Below are 26,413 nucleotides of genomic sequence, written 5' to 3'. Positions count from 1 at the left end.
TAGCTGTTTCCAATATTTTATTTCTTTCCTTCTTGCCTTTGTATAAGCTAAGTGCATGAAATGCACTAAAAATCACAGAATTTTAGATCTGTAAGGGACCTTAGTGGTCATCTAGTCCAATTTATATCCAAACAAGGCATCCTATTAAAACATACTCGAGAGTGGTCATTAATTCCTGTTTGAATGACTTCATGACTAGCAAAAAACACAACAAAGGAAGCCCATCTATTTTATTCTTGAATAGCTTTCTTTTCCAGACAAAACTTCTCAGTTCCTTTGCTCAGTTCCATTTGGCATGGACTTGAAATCTTTCCCTGTTTTGGTGGCCTTCCTCTAGATACTTTCCAACTTATCTGAAAAGTGTTGTTCAGATCATGATATTGTAGAAATGATCTGCTGAAGAATAACTACTTCATCATGTATGACTCAGAATTCTTATCTTCCTTCAAAGCTCTTTCAAGATATCTTTCTTGATCTTTCCTCCTGTGTCTTTCTCTCTTAAATTACCTCATTCCATATCAGGGCTTTTTAAACTTGTTGCACTCATGACCCCAGGGTATATAGATATATACTGATAATAAATTGTAATTTCATGACCCCCCTACAGTCAGTTAGGAGACTCCCTGTGGGGTTGACTACCTCAAGTTAAGAAGCTGGATTCTATAGGGAGGGTTCTTAAGACTCCAAGAGATCCTTAAATACATTTTCAGGTAGTTTGTGAATTATATAACAAATTTGTCTTTTTAATATTTTATAATGATTTCAATATAATTGTTTTCTTTTGTAAACCTATTCTTTCACTTTATTCATTTAAAAACATTATTCTGAAAAAGGTTCCATCCACTTCACTAGATTGTCAATGTAGTCCATGCCACAAAACAAGCTAAAAATTTCTTATCTATAACTATCTACATATATGGTATCTCACTAATAGAAGCTAGATTTTTGAGGGTAAGGACTGCTTTATTTTTGTCTTTGTATATGCAGTACTTTGTGCATTCGATTCTCCCCAACCAGTATGTAGTAGGTACTGAATACAAATTAATTAAATTGAATAAATTCCAGACTTAGGATGGAATATGCCATTCACATCCAGAGGGAACTGTAGAGACTAAATGTGGATGGAATCGTAGTATTTTCACCTTTTTTGTTTGTTTGTTTTCCTTTCAGTCTGATTTTTCTTGCACAACATGACAAATACGAAAATATGTTTAAAAGGAATGAATGTCCATGTATGCTAAATCAGATTGCTTGCTGTCTTAGGGAGGGGGGGAGGGAAGGGAAGGGAAGGAGGGATAAAAAACTTAGAACATAAAATCTTACACAAATGAATGTTGAAAACTATCTTTACATTCAGAAAAATAAAATACTATTGAGAAAAAAAGTTGAATTAATTGAATGGAGTTTCTTTGTATATGCCCAAATTCTAGTGTCAAGATGCCCGTTCTTGCTTCCCCAAATCCTGTCCTTCTAAATTATTTAATTAAAAATTTATTTCTTAAGTGCCTACTATGGGCCAGACACAAACTGGACAAGATAGCCAAGGCAGCCTGTAGCCAGAAGTTCTCTGGAAACTTCAGAGTGAAAGTTACATCGAGCGGTTTCTCAGTCGGGCAGCACCTCGGACAGGCGCTTCAGGAAGCGAGAGATGAAAGGGAGTAAGCGCTCAACGAACTCTCACTGTGAATCCCGCCCGACAGAGGTAGGACACAGGAGCAAATGTGGAAGTTCTGGGGGAGGGCAAGAGTCTTGTCCCGGTCTCCTGTCCTCCGCCTCCAAGGGGAGGGGGTAAGGGAGATCCTGCTCTTTCATTTTCGTTTCCCGGAAGGATAGCGACTACCGGCACTCATTACCGCTCGGGTTGGAGCTCCGGTGTCTCTACGTCCCTCCAGCTTCAAAATAGTTTTCTTACCCTCTCTCATCTTTCCTTTTCCTGGTCCGGAATAAGGATCTGGATGGAAGTAGGGTCAGAAAGAGAAGACCAAGGTTCTCCTGCAACAAGAGTCAGCTCAGCCTTCATTAAAGAAAGCCGGGCTTCCACTTCTTCACCTGTAATACAGGTAAGAGGCTCTGATCCTTGACCTAAGGAAGACTCATCTTCCTCTTCTTAAATCCCCTCCCCCACTTCACAGGAATCTATTCTCTATCCAGGTCTCTCCATAGAACCTACACTCACTTTTTCTGACTTCTTTCCTTCCACTCCCACCGTGCTTCATTCATCAACATTTGTACTGTTGATTTGGACTCAGAAGACTTGGGTTTGAACCTTGATTCTACTACTTACTTATTTCCTCTGTAATCTCCCTTCTCTGGACCTCAGTTTTCACATCTGCAAAATGAACTGTTTAAACTAGATAATCTCTAAGAATTCTATCCTAACTATAAAGTCAATCATTAAGTTTCTGTCCATTACCACTTTCAAACATAGTTTCCTCACTACCAGCATCATCACTCCCCTTTCTGTCATCCACAATCCCTATTCAATGCCCCAGTCAGTTTGCTTCTTCATATTTTCTACTTCCACCAGTCCTCACTTACTTTATTCTTCCAGCTCTAATTCTTCCAGTACCCATTAAATTTTTCAATCCATTGAACTCATCAGAACTCACACTCAGCATTCACCCTCATCCCTTAATCATATTCTTCCCTCCTCTGCACCCCACTACCTTCCTGTCAGAAGTTTTAAGACTCCTAGGATCACATTTCCCTTGCAGTTAGCAGTCTTGGAATTCCCCTATCTTTAGCAGTTATTACTTGACAGAAGTTGGAGGAGGCAAACATTGGATGCATGTGTTCAATCCAAGAACAGGTGGAGAGCTGGCCTACAGCCAGCATTGCAGGGGAGAGATATTTTTTTTCTTTCCTGGAGAAATATTCTCATTTCTAAGTGGAAAACCAGTAATAATAGTTGTGCATGAAACTGATGCTCAAAACCACAACCAAAAGACTTGAATGGAAATTTGATAGGAACTGAAACTGAACCCTAAATTCATTTCTGTTGATTTTTTTGCCAACTGGGTATTGAAGGCTTGGGTTCAAGGCTCATATCTGACATATTGGCTGTGTGACTTTGGATAAGTCACTCACTCTCTGTGCTCTTGACAATCCTTCAAGTTATAGAGGAAGTTTCCTTACCTGAAAGTTCCCTGGGAACTTCATTGGAAATGTCACTAAACTTTATTTGACCATTGAAATGGCAGGTTCAATCCTTATCCTCTCTACCAATCAAGTCCTTTTGCTCCCATCATTTTCAGAATCTTTTTGTACAAATTTAGAAGATTCTTGCTAAAAGAGTAGAAAGTTTGCTTTTGTTTTGTTTTGATATTTAATCTGAAACTAGTTTCATTTTTACTTTTCTTGAATTAGCTATTTGTTGTTGGCAAGGAGCCTCAAGTGATTGTCTACTTCTAAGAACAAGATCCAATACTGAACCCCTTTATCAGCATCAGAATAGAGTGGAGAGAACATTATATTTGGAGCTTAAGGACAGAAGTTTGAATGCTAGTTCTGCTATTTCTTATCCCTGAGATTTTAGACAAGTCAATATTTCTCTAAACCTTAACTTTTTTAACTGTCAAAAGAAAGGGTTATACTAGTTTCAGGGGTCCTTGACCTTTTTTGGTGTCACCAAAGTCACATGACTTTAGTAAAGTTTGTAGGTCCCATTTCTGAACAAAGTTTTCAAATGCATAAAATTAAAGGAACTACAAAGGAAATCAATTATGTCGAAATATGTGTATCAGTGCATGGTATAACCTATATTAGATTGCTTGCCATCTTGGGAAGGGGGAAGAGAGAGAGAGAGGGTGGGAGAAAAATTTGGAACTCAAAAATTTTTTTAAAAACGAATGGTGAAAATTGTTTTTACATTTAATTGGAAAAAATAAAATACTATTAAATTTTTTAAATTTGCATACATTGGGGCAGCTAGTTAGCACAGTGGATAGAGCACTAACCCTAAAGTCAGGAGGACCTGAGTTCAAATTTGACCTCTGATACTTAACACTTACTAGCTGTGTAACCCTGAGCAAGTCATTTAACCCTAATTGCCTCAGCAAAAAAACCAAAAAGATACATAGATCTAGATCTATCTGTCTGTCTATATCTAGATCTATCTATTTGTCTGTTTATCTATCTATCGAATCACAGACCCCCGGTTAAGAATCCCTTGATAAAATGATCTTTAAAGTCTCTTCTTGCTTAGAGTCTATAATTTCATTATTTTAGTGGCTGGGTCACTTTTTTAGGTTAAACTGATTTTAAAATGCTATAAATGGAGGTACCACTTTACTTGGGGGGAAGGGAGAGACCAGAGTAAAGGTGTCTTTACCTTGACTGCTCTTTTTGGTGTACTTTTTAAAGGGTTCTAAAAGCATCTCAGTGGGAAGTACCATCTGCATTTCAAACTATATTTTCTGTTCCTAAGATTTTATGCATTGGAAATTAATTTATATCCAGGAGTCCTCTAGTGGGGCTTGTCATAATGTATACTAGCAAGTTTGGATTAAATAAAAACAAAATAGCTATTTTTCTTTACAAAAAAAGAACTTACTGGATTAGACTAATAAGAAAAGCATACTTTTTTGAGTCAGTTAATGATCAACTATCTTGTTTTGTTTCATTTCTCTCTAGCAAGGAGAGTTGACTAATTCTTTTTCCATCCAGGTGTCAGCAACATCACCCCAAGTCATTCAGTTCCAAGCCAAATGTGAGTCTAGAATGCAACTTATCCAAGAAGAGGAGATCTGCAAGTTACCAGGCAGACTCAGTGAGTAGATGAGAGATCAATGATGATTTTTTTTCCTTTTAAAGATAAATGCATTTGATTCTTTCCAAGGTAAACCTACTGGCTCCTATCCCTAGTTTGCATTATCTGCCCTCATTTTATTTAGTTTTTCTTTGGAGATGAAATCAGAAAAGATAAATTAAAATTCTTTCTGTTATAGGATTTGACTGCCTATGATATATATAAATCCGGCATGATATCTATGGACAATAAGTATTTTCTTCCTCTTTATAGGAAGGGAGTGGAATTATCCCTTCCAATCCTAACATTCCATGGGCTATGAAAACCAAATATGTGTGTGTGTGTGGGGGGAAGTCACTGAATTGGAGACTGGCTGGAAGGGATCTTTGAAGATCATTTAGTCCAACCCCTTTCATTTTGGGGAGGAGGAAACTGACTTGGGCTCTCATGTTATATGTCCAGTGTTCCTTCCACCATGCCAGGAGAAGAAAGTAAAAACAAACACTCACATTTAAAGGTCTTTACATTAAGAAGCTTCTAGCCTTCTTCTGAGGAGGCCTTCCTACATCTTAGGAGAGTCAGGTCATATAATGAACAACACAGTGGATTTGGAGACAGAGTTTTCAAATCCTGAGTTTTCTTCTTAGTAATGACATTTATATAGTATTTTAAAGTTTGTAAAATGTTTTACAAGTATTCTTTCATTTCATGTTCCTAAAGCACAGGTCTGATTAAATCTTTTCTTCACCCCATCATTTCATAAGCTCTAGTGACTCCTATTATCTCCAGGATCAAATACACAATCCTCTGCTATTCAAATTTCTTTATAACCTGGGTCTTCTCCTACCTTTCTAATCATCTTACATCTTATTCCCAATGCTACCCTCCCTCTGCTGTCCAGCATCACTGATCTCCTTGTTGTATTTATTCATAAGATATTCCATATCCCAACTTTGAGTATTTTCTTTAGGTATATGCTATATATGGAATTCTCTTCCCCCTTATTTCTATCTCCTTTTTAAAAAGTCCTGGCCAAAACCCTACCTTCTACAAGAAGACTTTCTTCATCCTCCTTAATGCTAGTGCCTTCCCTTTGTTCATAATTTCCAATTTATCCTGTATCTAGCTTATTTATATATAATTTTAATTGTATTCAAAAATGTTCCTTCAGAGCAGGGACTATTTATGACTTTTTTTGTATTTCTATTACCTAACACATGGTAGGAACTTAATAAATACTTGATAATTGATTGATCTTTACAACAACTCTGGGAAGTAGATGCTGTTATCATCTCCATTTTATAGGTAAATAAATGGAGGCAGGGACACTGATATGCTATGAACTAATCCAACCGTTTGGAAAACAATCTGGAATTATGCCCAAAGAGTTATAAAACTGTGTATATCCTTTGATCCAGCAATACCAAGATTAAGTCCGTTTCCCAAGGTGATCAAGGAAAAAGGAAAAGAATTCATATGTTTTAAAATATTTATAGCAACTGTCTTTGTGGTAACAAAGAACTATAAATTTGATGTTCATCAATTAGGGAATGACTGAGTAAATTGTGGTTATTGTGATGGAATAACTATAGTAGTGTAAAAAAATGATGAGCAGATTGATTTTAGAAAAAAATGGAAAGACTTACATTAAATAATGTAGAGTCAAATAAGCAGAACAAAAAAAATGTTGTATATGGTAACAATATTGTTCAAAGAGTAACTATGAATGACTAAGCTATTCTGAGTAATATATATGCACAATTAAAATCAACTGTGAAGACTTTAAGAAGAAAAATGCTATCCACCTCCAGAGAAATAACTGATATATGGAAGTATGAATTGTATGCTTCCATATATATATATATATATATATATATATATATTATATATATATATATATATATCCATGGAGCTATATTAGGTGGTACAATGGATAGAGTATCTGGTCTGAGGTCAGACTTTACACTCAGCTGTGTGACTCTGGGAAGTCACTAAACTCTATTTGTCTTAGTTCCTTATTTGTAAAATAAATTAGAGAAGGAAATGCCAAACCACTCCAGTATCTTTCCCAAGAAAACTCCAAGTGGGGGTCATAGAGTCAAATGCAACTGAAAGGACTGAATAGTTATATCCATATCAAATGTTAGTTGTCTCTAATCCAGAGTGGGGATGGAGAGAGACAACTCAAAATGTAAGAGAGACAGACAGATAGATAGAGACAGAGACAGAGAGGGAAAGAGACAGAAAGAGAAATAGAGAGACAAAGAGAGAAACAGAGAGACAAAGAGAGAAACAGAGAGAGAGAGAGAGAGAGAGAGAGAGAGAGAGAGAGAGAGAGAGAAAGAAAGAAATTGAGGCAGACTTCTTCAGGGTTACATAAATTAAAAATTGAACTCAGATCTTCCAGACTCTACCTAGTACTCTATCCATTGAACAATTTAGGTGCCAATGTAACCTTTCAGTAAAGTCACTTCATTTCTCAGACCCTCACTTCCCTTCTGTATGAGAAGGGTAGAATTAAATGGCTTGTCAGATCCCTTCCAGTTCAAAGTCCTATTATAGTAGACTGATATTTCAAGCTTTTATGAATCATGGACATTTAAGCCTTTAACTTTCAACTTATTTACACTGACCTAAACATTTTATGACCTCAAAAGTCATGCAGCTTAATGTTGTATACAGTGCAGGAGGAATCTGCTCTACAATATCCCTCACAGATAGATGATCCTGAAGTTTATGTCATTTATTTATTTCTAAGAATGGGGAGTTCATTGCCTAGCTAGTTCTATTCCTGGAAAGTGAAGGATATTGTAGTCAGAGTGCCCCATTTTACATCAAATTGGAACTGCTGGGGTGCTCCTCACATCTGAGGAATCATGTAGGAATCAATGCATCATTGAGATGCTTCTGAAAGTACCTTTTATTGTTATTTGGCAATTGTTTTTATCACGTTTGATAAAACGTGATCCCTTTTGTGATCCCTTTTGAGGTTTTCTTGGTAGAGATACTGGAATAGTTTATTTCCTTGTCAAATTCATTTTCTAGATAAGCAACCTGAGGCAAATTGGGTGAAGTGACTTACTTAGAGTTATCCAGCTAGGCACTGTCTGAGGCCAGATTTGAACTCAGGGAGATGAATCTTTTTGACTCCAAGCTGGCATTCTATCCATTGTGCCACCTAATTTCCCCTGAAAGTACCTTAGTGGTATTTTGTGGTAAATACTTAACTGTTTCAAAAGACAAGGTAAAGATAATGATTAATTTTCATATTCTCAGCAAGAATATAAATAAATGAACTGTTGACAATTGGGAAGGTGAAGCTTTCATGGCATATTGGAGCTAGTTTGATCTGTATCTGAATAGGAATTCTTATAGAATTGATCAATGTCCCTGAAAATTGGTCATCTAGTCTCTTCCTAAAGATTGTGAGCTCTAGGGATCTGCATAGCCTTCTGAAGTAGTGTCTTCCACTTTTAAACAACTTAAATGCTATGAAGATTTTTGAGCTGAAAGTCCCAACATTTTAGAATTATATATTCAGAGATAATTCAGACCTTAGAAATTACCTGGTTAAACTTCCTACTCAGTACAGGAATCTCTTCTCTCTGTGGTATCTCTGAATACATCACCCTATAGGAAATTACTTTATAGATTAACTCTTCCTGTTCTGTCCTTCCTACCTCCTACATCTGAACACAGATTGCAAATTGGAAGGAAGGCTTAGAGTTTATCTAGTTCATTTTACAGTTGTGGAAACTCTTTGAGACCCAGGGAGATTGAGTGATTTGTCCAGTATCACACAGAACAATTATCAAACTTCAATTTTGTCAAGATGTATTTAGGGGAAGGGCAAAAATAAACTCTTTTTCTCCATAATCTGTTTCATCTGTCCTTCCTGGTTTTCTTCCTCATCCCCTTCCTTTCCTCCTTTGCACCGTCTCCTGGTTCTCTCAATTCTTATTGTAGTTCTTCTCCTCGTCCTCGTCCTCCTTCTCCTCTTTTTCTGAGTCCCCCTATCCTTACCCAGGCTGGAAATGCAGCAACCCTCTCCCAGCCCAATCTCCCAGACGAGAGCTTTGATTTATCTGTTTCTAACTTGGGCCAGTTTAGAAACCCTTCCCTGGGCAGTGTGGTTTCCTTCCCACCTTGTAGTTTGCCATATTGGTTCCTCTTTAGTGCAGGTACCCCATCAGCTTAGCTCTTTGCAGTTCAGAACTCTTGAACTGGAGCAATCCACTAGCCTCTATTCTTACCAACCAGTAACCCCTTGCTTCCTAATAATGAGAATTTGATTAATTATGTTGTTTTACTTTCACAGCAGGAAACAGTAAATGAGAACAACAAAATCAGTTTTACATGATTTTTTGATTCATAATAAGTGGTGCTTGGATGTTATTCCTCTTTCTCCTCCTCTTCTCTCCCAGTTCCTATATTTCCCTCTTAATTTATCCTACAGCATTGCACCATCATGTGTTTAGGGAGAACAAATTAAGGACTCTTAAGACATTATTTATAGTTTCAGGGTTTTGCCCTGATGGAAGGAGATAGACCATGGTAGAGATGCATGGCCCAATGACAGAACTGGCTGGGTCCAACACTCCCATCTTCATCTCCCTATTTGCATCAATAAATTTATATCTTTGTTTCCCTCTTTGGAAAATAGGGGAAATTTGGGAGAAGAGTGGGACAAATCCTCTTTTTTGGAGTCGCTAGTTCCTGTCTCTGAAATAGAACCAGTGGAGTAGTATTTATAATTGGATCTTATGTAGTGTTTAAAGCACTTTTTAGTCAATCAACAAGCATTTTGTTATTGAGGTGATATTTGAACCCAGATCTTTCTGACTCCAAGTCTAATGTTTTAATCACAGCATGTGAAATGTGTGATGTTTAGTATTCATCCTTTGTGGCAGAAAAAAAAAAGAAGGTCTTGTTCAATTGTGATTTCCAGCTGGGATAACAGACAGAGAGGAATGCAAAAGAGTTGTCTGAGATTCTATGGTTCTTTGGGAAATGAAGTGCTCCTCAAGGGAAGCAGCCCAAGGAAGCCCACACAATGCTAAGTATAACAATTCTCATTCCTCCAAGCATTTTAAGGTTCATTAAACACATGAGTAGGCTCTAAGAGGTCCAGTGTTTTGCCCAGGTCACACAGTCATCATATATCAAAAGCAGAATATGAACCTGTAAGGAAGGCTTGAATTCACTGTTTGCCACTCTGGGTAAGCATTGGTTCCACGTAAATTGTGAAGGTAGTGAAGACTGCTAGATTTGTAGCCCAAGGACTCAGGTACGAATTCTGACTCTGGAGCAAGTCATTCTCATTTGTGTTCAGGTCTTTCCTGGGGTTAGGCCTTATGTTCATTCTATTATGCCACGCTGATGCTAATAAAATAAGGAAAATTTTGAAATCGATCACATCAAATAATTAATAGCATAAACATAACAGAAGGAAAATGATGGGGGGAAATGAAAGAAAAGAGGACAGTCCTCTTGAGGTGACCCCAAAGAATGACTAAGGAATCGGGAAAGGTGGCCCATCAACTTCATCAAGAACTAGTTCTGTCCTTTGAGGCTACCCAATGACCAGCTAATGACTGATTCTCTTCTCTCCCCTTCTTCAGTACTTCCCTGGTCTGGAAGCATCTCCAACCCAAAGACACTAGAGTGGCAGCTTGGTACCATACATAGATCAGAGTACTGAAGTTTGAATTGGGCTCAAGATGATCTTTGAGTTCTGGGTCCATGAAATGAGAACTCCTAGGCTATCTGGACCCTGGCAGGAAGTCCTCAGGACAGGAAACCTACTTGTGGTTTTTCCATGTAAACTTCCTAAAACTCTGTCACAAACTCCATATGTGACCTTAAGCGAGTTCTCCGGGCCTCTGCTTTTTCCTTTATAAAGTTGAAGAGGCAGAATTAGACACTCTCAGGTCCCTTTGCAGGTCTATGATCTCATTCTCATGGCATCAGTGGTTCCCATTCTGATCTATGTGTGTGGTTGGTTACAGGAATTCACCCTTCACTATGGAGTAAGGAGGATGTGATTCACTGGCTAAAATGGGCTGAACAGGAATACTCCCTCCCACGGACAATGGAGCAGAAGTTTGAGATGAATGGGAAGGCCCTCTGCATCCTGACCAAGAGCGACTTCAGATACCGAGCTCCCAGTTCAGGTCAGCAAATGTAAAGACCAGTCAAAAAGGAGATGGCTAGGGTGGGCATAAAATGGATGTGGTCACTCGCCTCTGCCAGGAAGGATATCGAGGCAAGAACCTACTTGTGGTTTTTCCATCTGACCTTTTTTCACTTACGTCTCAGCTGAGGTTTCTCTCTGCTCCACATTTGGCCCTTGAGCAGGAAAAGGTGGTTTTCATTTAGGGCTGGGTTTTTGGCAAAATTGTGCCTTTTCTCCTACTCAGTAGCACCTACTGAGGACCTTCTTTCTTATCCCTTTTCTAGTTTGCTGACAGACATCCTTCCTTCCTGCAAATACACATATACATGTAATGCTATCTTATATTCTTATCATCCTTTATAAGCAAATATAAGTGACAGATAATCCCAAACACCCTCACTCTCAGGATTTGTCATATTGATGAGGTTTGAATCCCCTCAGTTCCTGGTGGTGATGAGGTTAGTGGCAATAAGAGAACTGTTAAAAAAAAATCCCCTTTAATCGGCTACAGGTTTAAAGTGAAAGAATTCACTTATTCCCGAATTATTCATTGCAAAATGAAAGTTTGTTGGATGGAAGTCAGTTTGCTAAGAGATTGACTTCTATAGTAGCAGAATCCTATTGGGAAATAGAATCTTGGTGCTGAGAGAATGCTCAGCGGGCAGGTTCCTAGCAAATTGCTTGGCCCTCTGCAAGGAGCTGAGCCAAAGGAAACTTGCTATATGGCCATCCTGGTTGGGGGCTGGGACAGTCTGAACTGAACTCAATTGAATGAAAATTTAGAATTTCAAAAAGATCTATAGGAGTTGATTTGATCTTGAATAGTATTGCTTCTCTTATCCTGGGAAGATGGGCCTTCTCTAGACTCCTTGGAGCCTGGGAGATCCTGATCTCTGAGACCAGAAAGGGGACACAGTTTCACAGTAATAATTTTAAAGGGAATACAGCTTCAGTAAATGGAACAGTTTCCCTCTTTCTTCAATATTAATATGGATTAAACCATAAATTCCTAACCTGGGGTCTGGGAATTAGAATTTTTAATATTTTAATAACTTACAAATAATTGATCTCTGCAGTGTTTGGTTTTATGCTTTTGAAAATATTATTTTGAGAATGAGTTCAAATGATGAGGTTAGATTTAGGAACCAAAATGAGATTAGGGTTTCTGATGGTCAGGGAGTTAAATGATGAGGTCTAGTGGCAGGTTCGAGGTTCAGGGAACCAAGTGGAGAGGTTTAGCTCCCTTGCAACCCCTTGGGATTCAGCTCAAGAGTAGGAAGTTTTGGGGACTCCCTTCTGGCGATGCAGAGATTCTCTGTAAAGGAATTTACAGACTCAAAAACCTAGATTGGTAAAAGAGGTTTATTATGGGGATTGGGAGTAAGGTTAGACATCCTGACAGAGAGGCGTAAAGTCTTGTGAGGGAAATAGGTGAGGGTCAAGAGAGGATAACCCTGGAAAAGAATATTTGAGTGGACAGAGGCTCTTTGGCATAGCAAGCATGGCATGGTTGGAACCTCTGCAAAAAGAAGGTTTTGGTCTGGCTCTTTTATAATGGGAGCTTTAGCTGAAGGGAACTCGTGGGTAGAGTCCCAAGTGGGCTCATTGCTGGGTTTCAGCTTGAGCTGGAATTTGAATTAAATTCAATAGAGTTTCAGAATTGAGCCCATCCTACCTAGATCACAAGGTTGAAACTTTTTCCCTTGGGGCGGCGTCCCTCACAGAGGCAGAGTTGAAGGAAATTTTCTCCTTTAAGGATTTTTAGAGTTTTGGGGTGCCCTCTTCCATGCTCTGGATCTCAGCTGGCACTTAATCACACCATTCACTCACTCTTCTCTTTCCTCACTAATGCATAACATTTGTCAGGTTTTTTTTTGTTGTTTTTTCTCTAATCTATAATTATAAGAAAAAAAGAGGAACGTTTTGAAATTTTTCCATTTCCTCCTCTTCCCCTTTTCCTCCTCCTTCTCTTCCTCCTCCTCCTCATTCCCTCAGTTCCTATTACACAGTTCCCCAAATTGGCACCCCTAATGAAGCAGCTGGAATGATGTTATCCTCACTGAGGATCTGGAGGCCAGGATCTTCCTTCCTTCAGAAGGGTTTCTCTTCTCCCTACAGTCTATAGATGAGTTCCCTTTCCTTGTAAAGCCTCAGTTCCTTACTACCTTTTCATCGTATGACTGTGACTTCAAGAGGGTGGAGGGTAGAGTAAACTACTAGGAGGTGGATCTATGATAGGACAGAGGACATACTAAAGTGTGGGAGACAGTGTTACTTTTTGAGGAATAGTGAAGAAGTGACCAAGACTTGTCTTGTAACTAATTAGGCTAATTACCCAAGTTTTTTTTGCTAGAAGGGGATTTAAAGATCATAGATCTAGTAAATATCAAAAGTAGGATTTGAACCCAAGTCCTCTGACTCTGTAGCCAGTACTCTTTCTCCTCACTTGCCATTCATTTTCTTGATGATGAGAAAACTAGAAGCCAGAAAGGAAAAAAGATTTGCCTAAGATCACACCATGGATGATTAGCAAGCTGGTATTCAAACCAAGATCCTCTGATGCCAACGGCAGCCTTCTTTTCTCTAATCACTGGCTTTTAATTCATTCCATCACTCCCAGGGTCCAGACACCATCCTCTTGCTATTCCCCATCCCACTGCCAGGTAGCACCAACTCTCAAATTATATCAGGGAGGAAGTTGTCTGCTGAGTAGAGCTGAAAGGCAAAAAACTCAATACAATTCCACAAATATATATATACATATATCAGATACTTCTACTGAGGACAGGACAATCAGCTCTGAAAGCTCCATGAGACTGTGGAATCATAGGATCGTTGGTTTAACGTTTGAAGAAGGGACCTTAGTAACTATTGAAATCAACCCTCTCATTTTACAGGTAAGGAAACTGAGGAACAAATTTGCCTAGGATCACACTGCTGGTTAGTGTTTGAGGCAGGATTTGAATTCTGCCTTCCTAATTCTAATCCCAGTACTCCATATGCTGTCTTACCTATATTTCTTGGGGATGCTTGGTCTGTATCTGATAATGTGGAGGCTGTATTGCCAGAATTCAATCCAATAAACACTGAGCATTTACTATGGGCAGAGCATTATGTTAAGCAGTGGTGGTGGTGGTGGTAAGGGGATAGCATTTTTTTTAACAACTGTTTTGTTGGCTTTTTTCTTTTTTTCTTTTTTTCTTTTATTCCCCTGAGGCTATTAGGGTTTAGTGACTTGCCCAGGGTCACACAGCTAGTAAGTCCTAAGTATCTGAGGTCAGCTTTGAATTCAGGTCCTCCTGACCTGATGCTCTATCCCCTGCATCATTTAACTGTCCCTGGGGATAGCATTTTAAAAAATTAACAACATGGAGATTTTATTATTATAAACTTCAAAACAAAATCAAGGAATTCCACATGATATTTATACTTTCAAAAGTATAATATTAATATGTGTTTGTCAGTCAACAATAGTTTGTTAATACTACAGAATTTTACATAAAGCCAGTTTAAAAATTTTAAATACTGGAAAGCAGTTGTGGTCCAATATTTATCTGTATATATAAATGTTTCTTTCAGAAAATTAAAAAAAAAATCCCTCACATAATTAAATATACCAGTATCATGAATAATCCATCCCCCCAAACATGTCATAATCATTATTCACAAATAAAGTTAAAAGAAAATATACAAAAACTCACTTAATTCTATTAAATAACAATAAAATACAAAAAATCCTGAACAGAAATTGTAGGACCTTTGAATGTTTTTAAAGTGAATATCAGGGGAAAATTTAAGTTGTCTATGACTGTTTTCATGATATATCAACCAGAGATTTACATTAATATTTCAAAATATCCCAATAAAGATTTATATGAGATGCACTAACCAACTAATTGTTAAAGGTGAATACAAATGTATTTAAAACACTGTGAAGGGATAGCATTTAAATCAGACACAATGCCTTCCCTAGAAAAGGGAATTTCATAGTAGGGATAGGACATGTAAAAGGTAGACTATCTCTGTTTTGGGGGGGAGGCAATTGGAGTTAAGCAACTTGCTCAGGGTCACAAGTATATGTCAAGTGTCTGAGAACTAATTACAAAGCAGAATACCAAAGGGACAAAGGGTAGATTAAAAGTGTCATTAAGGAAATAAGGAGAGCTCACTTCTAACTGGAACGGATCCAAGAAAGAACTTCATAGAGAAAGCCAAGCTCTAAAGGAAAAGAAAGTTCACAACTGCTTGGGGATAGGGAACGGCATCTTCTGGGGCTGGGCGGCAGCCTCCTCTTCATGTGAACGAGTGAAGGGGATACACAGCCTTCAACTTGGGCTCCAGGGACATATCCAGAGCCTGAGGAGGATGCACTAGTTATTTGCTCCGTTCACAGTCAGATTCAGAGAGTCCTGGTCAACAACCTCTCTCTCTCCTTTGTTTGCAGGTGATGTCTTGTATGAGCTGCTTCAGTATATTAAGACACAGAGGAGAGCCCTGGTCTGTGGACCCCTCTTCAGTGCTCCTTTCCTGCCTGTGGTTCCCTTCCAGCAGCCTCTCTGTCCTCTAGAAAGTGAGTCAGTCTTCTCTTCTACTTTGATAACTACCCAGAAAACCTTCCCATCCTTACTCCCAAATCTCAGTCTTGGGAAAAATCATTCTGTGGACACCTGGGGGAAATTGGACAAAGTTCCAGTTTTCCCATCTCTTACAGATATAGGGCAATTAGGGGGTGCTATAGGTAGAGCCACTGGACTTGGAACCCAGACGACTCATTTTCATAAATTTAAATCCACCCTTAGGCACTTGCTTGCCATGTGACCCTGGACAAATCACTTCCCTTGTTTGCCTCAGTTCGTCATCTGTAAAATGAGTTGGAGAAGAATCTGCCAAGAAAACCCCAAATGGAATCACAGAGTTGAATATGACTGAGACATCTGATCAGCAACAACAAAATAATAATAATATTTAGCATTTACATAGTGCTTTGAGATTTGCAGAGTGCTCATATATTACCTCATTAAACCAGTAATCCTGGGAGGTAGAAGCTATTGTCGCCCCATTTCACAGGTGAGGAAACTGAGGCTGAAAAAGGTTAAGGGATTTGCCCAGGTTACACAGCTAGGTGGGAACTAAGGCAGAATTCAAACATAGAGTGTAACACTCCTCAGGTGGAGAACTAGATCAGGGATGTGTTGGTAAAAATTTAATAGTCAACTTTTGGTGGGTGGGAGAGGTTGTTCCTCAACACATTTTAAAGTTTAATCTGCACAATTAACATTTCTCTCTTTCTTAAATCTAGATAATCAACAAAACAGTAAATCAGTTCTTGGTTGACAATGATTTCTGAGATGCTCACACTGAAAATTTAGCAATTGGTTCTTCCAGGACACCTGGACTAGACCTCTAAACTCACTTCTAGTCTTGGTGTCTGATGCATCCTGTGATTCAAAGATTCTCTGATTCCATGATTCAAAGTTTGCCTGTATTGACTTCCTTCTCCCTTCTTTTCAATATCCAGTTCTATCTGCCCCCTGCTTGCTGAACCCCCACTATTCTCATACTGCTCTATGTCTAGGATTCTATCCAGTGATATGTTTTTGATCAGAGCCCAAACTAGCTGTGATTCGTTCTGAGGTAAATTCAATGGTCACTGGAGGATGGAGGATGGAAAAGATGGTCAGAGAGGGCCCCAAGGTCACTGTTCCCTGCAAAGTAGCCTGAGAGATATTTGCAGTTAAATTATGGGACTATTGAAGGAAGGCTTTCTGGCCCCATTCAGACAACATCCCAATAAAGAGAATGAAACTGATACTTTTTTTTCCAGACTTTTTGTTTTGTTCTAGCATAGCACATAGGAATAAGTTGCATGAGGGCAGGAGGGCAGTGAAATCAGTATAAGTTGGACTATTATTGTGCACATTCATACATGTATAAAAACATATATAAGCATGTGTATACAAAGTACATATATGTGTAGACATAGATGTGAATATACAGGTGTCCCATGCATACACATGTCTGTCATGTAATCAGTTATAAAATCAGAGAAATCAATAAAAAATAAAAATGTTGTCAGTTATTGACCAATAGGGGCTCAAATCCAAAAAACATTATTAACTGTTCTAGACAGATAAATTGTTTATCTGCGTTCTTAATTATATAAATATATGATTAATGAACTTGTCTTAGGAACAGAGCATTTCTGATTATATTTAGCATCTACTATTTGACAGCAAACATATCCCTGAATTATGGGCAAATGCAACTTTCATGAATCAAATGTTTTAAAAACGTGGCTTATTATGAATAACATGGAAATTTGTAGTTCAGTTTTATTATACTATTATACTAAAGTATCTGTTTAAATTTTTAGTTATTTTTTAATTCCAGAAAAGTTAACTGACCAAAAATTCAACTTGACCAAAATATTTCTAATTTTATGTTTTCATAAGGCCTTCAAATAAGTAAGATCTCATGAGAAATTATAATAACTTATAAATTTAGCATTCTGCAAAGAGAAAAATGTGGTTATTATAAATGTGTTGCATAATATGAATATTGCAATTTATGAATGTATGCAAATTATGAATAATTATGAAATTATGTTGCGACTTGCCAGGTTGCATTTAGCTTACTGCAATAGAAATTATAGTAATGTAATACATTATATATTACTTTAATTTAAAGATATATTCTTTAAGAATAAATTTTTTCCCTTTTCTATATTTCATTTAAATGCCAGATAAATTGTCTTGTTTGTTCATCAATGTAGATCCCATGTACATTTTTAGTTAGTCTCTGGCAGTTCTCTCCCTTCCTTTTTTTTCCTTTTCTCTACTCTTTCCTCTTTTCACTCTACTCTCTTCCACCTTTCTGGAGTGGAATTTCTAGAAAACACTGCCTAGCACTTAGATTATAAGATCATAGTTTTTGAACTACCAGGGACCTCAGAAATCACCTAGTTTAATCTCATTTTACAGATGAGGGAACTGAAGTCCAACATCACACAGGTGTGACAAAGCTGGAATGTGAACCCAGGCCCTGAACTCCCAAAACTAGAATACTTCCACTATTCCACATAGTAAGCACCCCAAAATAAAGAAAAGTTGGTTGGATTTGGATGACAGGTAGAAAAAGCCAACATTTGAGAGGACTTTGGTGATATGTCTTATTGGTCACTCCAGAAAGGGTGGCAAAGGTTACTCTGGAGAAAAGCTCTAGAGGCTAGGAAAAAAACAACAGCAGTTTTACATTTCCTTGCAGAGGGGAACAGTCCCTTACAACTCACCTCTCAAAGGGTTTTGAAGACACCCCCCTGGAAGGAGAGGTCCAGCAACACTTCTGGTCATCTGGATCCTATCTCCCTGCCAAGGACTTTCTTGAGAGAAGAGCCGCTTAATCTCTCAGATATCAGCTCTGGGACAGAGGTCATCTATTCCTTTCACAGAGCAAAACAAGACCCTACTAATGGAAAACTTGCAGGTGAGTGGAGGGGAGGGACCCTGTTCTTCATATGGAAAGGAAGGACGTCAGTGGATGAATAATGTATTTATATGGGGAAAATATTTTTAAGATTGATTTCATCTGCTAATAAATGTTATATGTTCAGTAATTTTAACACTTAATTATGTAAAAAGAAGAGTAATTACTATTGGGAAAGGAGTTTTTCCTAGTTCATTAGATATTACTTAACACCAGGTATGAGGGGAGGAGATACAGTGAAGAGCTCAAGCTAATTAATTAAATGAATACAGTATTACAGTTTTATTAAAGATTTAAAAACATCTAGGTTAAGCTAGATGGTTCAATGAATAGAGAAGTCAGGAGAATCTGAGTTCAAATCTGGCCTCAGACACTTAATTCTTCCTAGCTGTGTGACTCTGGGCAAGTCACTTAACCCCAACCACCTCAAAAAAAAGAAAAAAAGAAAAGAAAGAAAGGCAAAAAGGAAAAGAAAATATACAATATGTGCTGATATTTTTCTAGAACTCAGGTTTATATTAAAATAAGAGGAGTCAAGTGACAGGTAGGAGAGTGACATTTAACTTAGAATGGATGACTCCACCCATGTATTTATTTTTCTACAACTGTACGTTTGGATTCGATTCAATAAATATTTATTAAATGCCTACTTATATGTCAAGCACGGTGCCAAATTCTGGGGATATCAAAAAAGGCTAAAAACAGCCCCTGCCCTCAAGGAGGTTACAATAGAAAGAGGAAAACAACAAAACAAACAAAGAAAAAACAAGTTTTATACAAAAAAAAAAAAGGAAATAAAAAAAAAAAAAGAAGAAGACATGGGAATTAAGAGGGATTGGGGAAAGCTTCCTGGAGACTTAAAGGAAGTCAAGGGAATCAGTAGCTGGAGCAAAGGAAAGAGACCACTTTAGGGATGGGGTACAGCAAGAGAAAATTTCTGGAACTGAAAGAGTATCTTCTTTTATTTGTGGAACAACTAAGGAGGCCAGTGTCCCTTCTTGGCTTCTGGTACATCATGTGGTTGTAATCTAGCATTAGACGGATCCTTCTGCAGAGAGGGACCCCAGAGCCTCTGGATTGAAGAAATCCAAGCCCACTTTTCTCACCAGGTTGTTATCTTTTGCTAAAGACAATTTGGATGCTGGCCAAATATTAAAGCTAGATTTTAAGGAGAAAATATTCATTAAAATAAAAATCTGACGAACCAATGAGAGACTAACTGATCAGCTAGCTAACCAACAAATAACTGACCAACTGATTTTAACTTGACTGACACTTATTTTGCAGGAAGTATGCATGAAACTAGCTCTTCTGAACAAATTGTTAAACTTTCAGTGTGATTGTTCCCTAAAAATTGATGATTGTTGTGAATTGGGTCTCAATGCATTGTTTTGTTGATTGTCTAGACTTAAGAAAGTAACAGGGAAGGTGTTGATAATATTGATTAACCTTTTAAAATGTATAGTGTGTACATTTCTTTTTTTTTTTTTTTTTTTTTGGAGAGCTTGGTGTTAAACATTTACTAGCTCAACCTTGACCAACTAATCAATTTATAGGTTAACTATTTGATTTATCAGTTAACTATCTCACTGATCAACTGATGACACTTTGAGTAGATGATTGACTAACTGGCTATCTTTGCAACTAATAGTCTAATTGATTACTGACAGATTGATTACCAGATTAACTGATAAAACTTTCTGCCTGACAGATTGATTGGCCAACTGACAAAATGATCAACTCTAACAACTGATGAACTGAGTAACTGGCAATGAGTTTGCCATTTCCTTCTCCGTCTTGTTTTACAGATGAGGAAACTGAGGCATTCAATAGGTGCTTAACAGCTATTTGCTCAGTGCCCTGCCTCCCTTATGACTATTGCTTTATTTTACTTAGAAAAATTCTTTTTAGACAGCATTTTTACATCCAACTACGTATCACACTTGTGTTGTCCTCTGATCCACCACAGACTGTCGTTTACTATGGGACTATGTGTATCACCTGCTCTCTGACAGCAAATATGAATCATATATCAAGTGGGAAGACAAGGACTCCAAGGTCTTCCGGGTGGTCGATCCAAATGGACTTGCCAGGCTCTGGGGGAATCATAAGGTACCTTGGTTTCCAGGAGTACAAGATGCCTTACAAGTTTTCCTTTTGGGGATGGTGGTTGGGCGGGGAGTGGGGAGACTGGCACTAGCCATTAGGCCCATGGAGCAAATGTTTGTTGGAATGAACTGACTCACTCCTGGTATTGGAATGCTTGAGCTCCTTCAGACTGCAACTTCATAGGTAGCAATACTGAGGCACAGATGCTGAGTTCTTTCATTAATTGGGAGAATCAGTGAAACCCAAGATTTGTACTTATCCACTTATTGGGTATTATTCCACTGGATAACAAGTAGCAGGAGCTCCAAGCCTGGAATCAGGAAAACCTGAGTTCAAACCTGCCCTCAGACACAGCCTAGCTCTGTGGCTCTGGGCAAGTTATTTTACCCTGTTTGCCTTAATCCACTGAAGAAGGAAATGGCAAACCTCTCCAGTGTCTTTGCCGAGAAAACCCCATGGCCAGTATGAGCCACAGGGTCACGAAGAGTTGGAAATGCTTGAACAAAGAAATCTTATTATTTACCACACCTGGGATGTCATTGGTATAAGGGGTTCTCAGTGTAGAATTCCCCCTATCAATGTAGTTTCACACCCACTTTGTAACTTGAAACCTGAGAAAGTTTCCTGCCACAAAAAAGGGGAGGAGGCGTCCCCAAAGTCACCCAGCTGGACGGTCGGGGGCGGCCCTTCAGGCCTCCCTTCTCAGAGGCTGCTCTGCATCCACCCACCTCTCAGATCACTACTTAGTACTGCTAACGTGGAAGAAGATTCTACACATCATTTTAGGGACAAGCCTGCTAGAGACAACATTAATTTAGAGCATTACAAGTACTTGTGTTTACGAGAGAAGACCAAACACAGAACCAGCCCATCACTCTCCAATAAAAATCCTTTTTGGTTAGCAGTTTATTACAAAACAACAGCCACAATTCCACAATGGGATAAAGCCTAGTTACCACACTTGGGATACATTTCACTTGTGACTTTGTTTTATGAAAAAAGTTTGATTTACTTCACTTCCTGCTCTCTCTCGGAGAATGGTTTTCCCAAAATCACTCAGTTCCCTCCCTTTAAGGCTTTTTCCTTCCGGTAGACAAAGTTGATGTCCAGCACGTTTCCATCCACTGATGCCGTCAGAGAGACTCCTTTCATTCCACCATTACCCTGAATCCCCTCCGCCGCAGGAAAAGGCAGTGGCCTTAGCTTGTGCTTGTTCAATTGGGTTCAGTTGTGTTTGACTCTCTGTGACCCCACTTGGGTTTTTTTTTTTTGGCAAAGATCCTGGAATGGTTTGCCATTTCCTTCTCCGGCTCGTTTTACAGATGAGGAAACTGAGGCAAACAGGGTGAAGTGACTTGCGCAGGGTCACACAGCTGGTTTGTGTTTGAAGCCACATTTGAACTCAGGGAGGACAAGTCTACTGGAATCACGGCACTATGGCGCCACCTAGCGGTCCCCAGCTGGTCTTAATAGAGCAGATGTTTCCCTGTTTGAAATTAATTCAATTTTCTTAATTCATTTAAAAAAAAAAACTTAACTTTCATCCTTAACTTTTTACATACTTAATAATAATTATAATGATAGAATTTATATGTAGCACTTGAAGTGCTTTATCTCATTTGATTCTCATAATTCTATGAATTAGATGTTGTTACCATCCTCATTTTATAAATAATATATAAATAAATGAAGAAAATGATTCTGAAAGAGGTGAAGTCACTTGTCCAGGATCACACAGCTAGTAAGTGTCTGGTACAGGATTTGAACTCAGATCTCCCTGACTACAACTTCTGTACTCCACTGAGTGGACCACCTGACTATTCAAAAGAAAGTGGTTAAGCTTTAGAATAGAGTACTTTAAAAATATACTTTCTTAGTTTTTCTAAAAGAGAAAGCAGGGGGTCCTTTATTCTGTATCCAAACTAAGGATACTTTCTATTTGTATTGTGACTTTGAAAAATCCTTCAGGACTCCCTTTGTCTGACAAGAATTATTTTTTGTTTGTTTCAAGAAGAGGTGCAGAGGCTACCTCTTAGAAATGCTATAGGGACCTGTCCCTCCCTGCACAAGCTGGGGGAGATTGGAGGCGTTGGACCTCCCGACTCCCACTTTTCCATTCATTTCTAAGTTTGTATGATTTGATTATTTCCAACTTCTTAATAGCATTTGCTGGATGAAGAAACAGATCCAGAGAGGTTCGTATTGAGCTGTTAGCAGAGATAGGACTGGAACTCGGGTCCCCTGATGCTTCCGGCCACCTCACACTTTTATCTCTGCATTGCAACCATATGCAGTGTTCAGCCTGCCCAGCGAGTAGTTTAAGAAGGGAATAAAACTCTCCCACCCCACTCCCACCATCTCCCCACACCCTCCTAGAAGCAAGAAGACTTCTGGATTAGTATAAGCAGAGAGAACCAGATGGTCACTTCTCCAACAGCGACAGGGGCTGGGGCCTTCAAGGCCAGAATAGTTCAATCGCTCCGGATCCCATAAGTCACATGGTGCCTACTTTCTCTTCCAGAACCGGGTGAACATGACCTATGAGAAGATGTCAAGGGCTCTCCGGCATTACTACAAATTGAATATCATCAAAAAGGAGCCAGGACAGAAACTTTTGTTCAGGTACGAACAGCTCAGATACCGCAGTAGAAAGAGGAAGAGATGGGCTGGAGGAACGAAGGGCCCAGTGTTGACATTTCTCCCTGGCTCAGGAGGTGAGCCCCTAAATTTTTCTCCACTTTTTTGAATTTCAGATTCCTGAAAACTCCTGATGAGATTGTTCAGGACAAAGCCAGCAGGTTGGAGCAGCTGGAACATCAGGATCAGGAAGAAGTGGATTTTAAGGAGGAAATGTTAGAAGTCTCACCCTAAGGGACAATGGACAGGCAGGGATGTATTTCTCTGATCTAGAAGAGTATTTTTTGCCTGGAGGAAGAGGAGGAGGAGGAAGAAAAAAAGGAGGAAAAGGAGAAGGAAGAAGAGAGAAAGAGGAGGAAGAGGGAAGAGAGAAGGAAGAAGAGGAAAAGAAGAAGAAGAGGGAAGAGAGAAGGAAGAAGAGGAAAAGAGGAGTAGGAAGAGAAAGAGGAGAAAAGGAGAAGAAAAAGGAGGAAGCCAATCACTTGCCCTTCCCTCCAGACTTAGGAGAAGCCAGAGATTCTGGATGAAGGATGCAGATGGGGAAGGAGACGTGCTCTTCCCAGAATTCACATATAGGACTCAAATCTGAACTTGGATCAAGGTCAACCCAAGGGCAAAGGATGACAGAGGAGGACAAGCTGCATGGTACCTTTACCCCTGTCAACTCTTCCTTTAAATGTCCCTTTTGATAGTTGTAAGAACTGAGTCCTGTTTCTTCGGACACTTTCTAACAATAATCTCATGATCACCAACTGCAATCTCTCTTATTTTGTTTATTTTCCTATTGTTTATTCCTTCCTTCCTTCAACAATCATTTTTATTAAGCAGAATTTGTTCTTAGATAATGAGATCAGTTATGTGACAATTTTGCCTTCAGGTTTATAAGGTACTTTACTTCTGTTATCTCATTTGATCCTCACAACAATACTAGGAGATAGTTGCTATTATTATTCCCATTTTCCAGATAAGGAAATTGAGGCTGAATAAGGTTAAGGGCCTTGGTCAAAGGCAGGATTTGAATCCAGATTTTCTAGACTCCAAATCCAGCACTTTCTATACCATTTTGCCACTTGGTATAATTTAATTTAACAAGTTAACTATCTTTCTACTAGCCTCAGAATCAGGAAGACATGGCTTCAAACAGTGCCTCTGATACGTACTAACTCAGACTGGGCAAGTAACTTGGCATCTCTGAAACTTAGTTTTCTCATTTGTAAAATAAAAAAGATTAGATCCAGTGGTCTATAAAGTCCCTTAGCTCTAAATCTGTGATTCTTTGAACACCTACTTGGATGCAAGATACTATGCTAGGCACAGAAGGAACTAAGACAAAATAAAATGTTGTGTCCCTGCCCTCACGTTCTGTGGGACACAATACTCCAACCAGGTCCTGCTTCAGATAAAACGCTGGGTCTGTCAGAAAGACCCGAGTTCAGATCCTGTTTAGACATATACTAGCTGTGTGACCCTGAGTAAGTCATTTGACCTCAGTTTCCTCTTCTGTAAAATGGGGATAGTAATAGCACATAGCTCCCAGGGCTGTCATTAGGATGAAATGAGATAACTGTTGCAAAGCACTTAATACAGTGCTTGGCACATAGTAAGTGCCATATAAATGTTAGCTGTCATTATTATTATAATGGCTAAGATAATGTCCGTAGGAAGGCTGGTTATTTATACAATAGGGAAAAAAAAACTTTTTGAGGTTCAAATCCAGACTTTGTTACTTCCTGCCTCTGTGACCTCAGGGAAGCCATTTGACTCCTCCAGACCATGGTTTCCCCAATTAGGGGATAGGAGGATTGGACTGTTGATTCCTGAGCTCCCTCCCACCTCTAAATCTGACACTTGCCATGATCAAGTTAGAAGTTTAGTAGGAGATAAAAGAGACACACAAGGAAGTCACTAAGGTTCTTCTGAGATCCCTTTCACCTCTGAGAGTTTGTGATTGTGTGAAGATGGAAAGAATAGGAAGAAGGAAAAAGAAGAGGAGCAGCAGGAAAGAAGCCAGGTGTCAAGATGGAAGGAAAGGGAAAGAGAAACGAGGGAAGGGGGAAATTGGAAAGAAAAAAAAAAGAAACCAAAAAAAAAAAAATGGACTGAGACTTAGAGGTCTCATCATCTAAAGGGATGGGAATGAGAATGATGAGAAAGATCATATTTAATATAGAGAACTCAGTCAGTTAAGTAACAATCATATGTGAAAAGTCTTGTGTTCCCACTATGAAGATACATAGTTGATAAGTATTTATCAAGCACTTACAATGCAGAGGATACTATGCAAAGAATTGACTCTCCATGTTCCCATTTAGGTTTTTTTTGGAAGAGACACTGGAATATTTGCCACTTCTTGCTCCAGCTCATTTTACAGATGAGGAAATTGAGGCAAACAGGGTTAGTGACTTGCCCAGGGTCACATAGTTAGGAAGGGTTTGAGACTATTTTTGAACTAAGGAAAACAAGTCTTTCTGCCTCCAGGCCTGGTGTTCTATCCATTGAGCCATCTGCCTGCCCTTACTAAGAACTGGGGACATAAAGAAAGGCAAAAGACCCTGCCTGTTCTCAGAGACAAGATGTGTCGGATGTGGTCCATCCCCTCTCACAAGCTCATACTCTAGTAAGGGACACATGGGATACATCCAGAAGAGAAGGTAACACCACGAAGTATCTCAGACCAGAGCATGGTTGGTGAATGTTGTGGCAACTGGCTTCCCATCTGTACTGGGTATATGATAAACTTACTTCCTGTATGACTCTGGGCAAATCCCTTTCCCTTTTGGGGACCATTTTTTTCATCTGTAAAGGGTCTAGTTCTAAATCTATGATCTTTCAGATTCAAAGAAACTGACAATAACTCACCTGTACTTAACACTAAGTTTTATAAAAACACTTTCATCACAATGATTCTCACAGTTCAGTACTGGTGGCCAGTATGAACCTTTGGTTTCATTTTCATGGGGGACTCCTGGTAAGGAAAATTAAACTATAATAATGGGATTTGACAATTCATCAGCAATTTATAGATTCTGGGGCCTTATGAGGTTAAGTTTCCATAGTTGCACAGCTAGTCTCTCAGAGGCAAGATTTGAATCCACATCTTCTTGAGATCCATGGCCAGCTCTCTATCTAATAAACTCTATGGACTCTCAAGGAAAGTAACATTTAGTCCCATTTTACAGATGAGGCAACCAAGGGTAAGTAAGTGTCAGGGTTGGAATTCATGGAATTGAAGAATTTTAGTGGAGGACTTTCAAAGCCATCTA

General features: G+C 38.8%; 1 protein-coding gene across 1 annotated transcript; it reads left to right on the top strand.

The window, feature by feature from the left end:
- The first annotated feature begins 1,848 nt into the window (after positions 1-1,848).
- On the top strand, positions 1,849-26,062 carry ETV7 (ETS variant transcription factor 7). The gene is made up of 8 exons (XM_051996646.1): positions 1,849-2,060; positions 4,666-4,768; positions 10,756-10,920; positions 15,367-15,492; positions 18,186-18,404; positions 20,374-20,516; positions 23,035-23,135; positions 23,267-26,062. The coding sequence occupies exons 1-8, from the start codon at positions 1,956-1,958 to the stop codon at positions 23,382-23,384; spliced, it is 1,080 nt and encodes a 359-aa protein (XP_051852606.1). The 5' UTR covers positions 1,849-1,955; the 3' UTR covers positions 23,385-26,062.
- Positions 26,063-26,413: the final 351 nt, after the last annotated feature.

Source organism: Antechinus flavipes, chromosome 4 (assembly GCF_016432865.1).
Source record: "Antechinus flavipes isolate AdamAnt ecotype Samford, QLD, Australia chromosome 4, AdamAnt_v2, whole genome shotgun sequence".
Taxonomy (NCBI): Eukaryota; Metazoa; Chordata; class Mammalia; order Dasyuromorphia; family Dasyuridae; genus Antechinus; species Antechinus flavipes.
Note: the sequence above shows the minus strand (reverse complement) of the source record. Positions and strands in the feature narration are given on the sequence as shown.

Excerpts from the sequence above, each read along its gene's own strand:
- ETV7 (XM_051996646.1), top strand. The coding sequence starts at position 1,956 with ATGGAAGTAGGGTCAGAAAGAGAAGACCAAGGTTCTCCTGCAACAAGA. Across the intron at positions 10,921-15,366 it reads ATACCGAGCTCCCAGTTCAG|GTGATGTCTTGTATGAGCTG; the intron begins GTCAGCAAATGT and ends CTTTGTTTGCAG. Across the intron at positions 20,517-23,034 it reads GGCTCTGGGGGAATCATAAG|AACCGGGTGAACATGACCTA; the intron begins GTACCTTGGTTT and ends TTTCTCTTCCAG.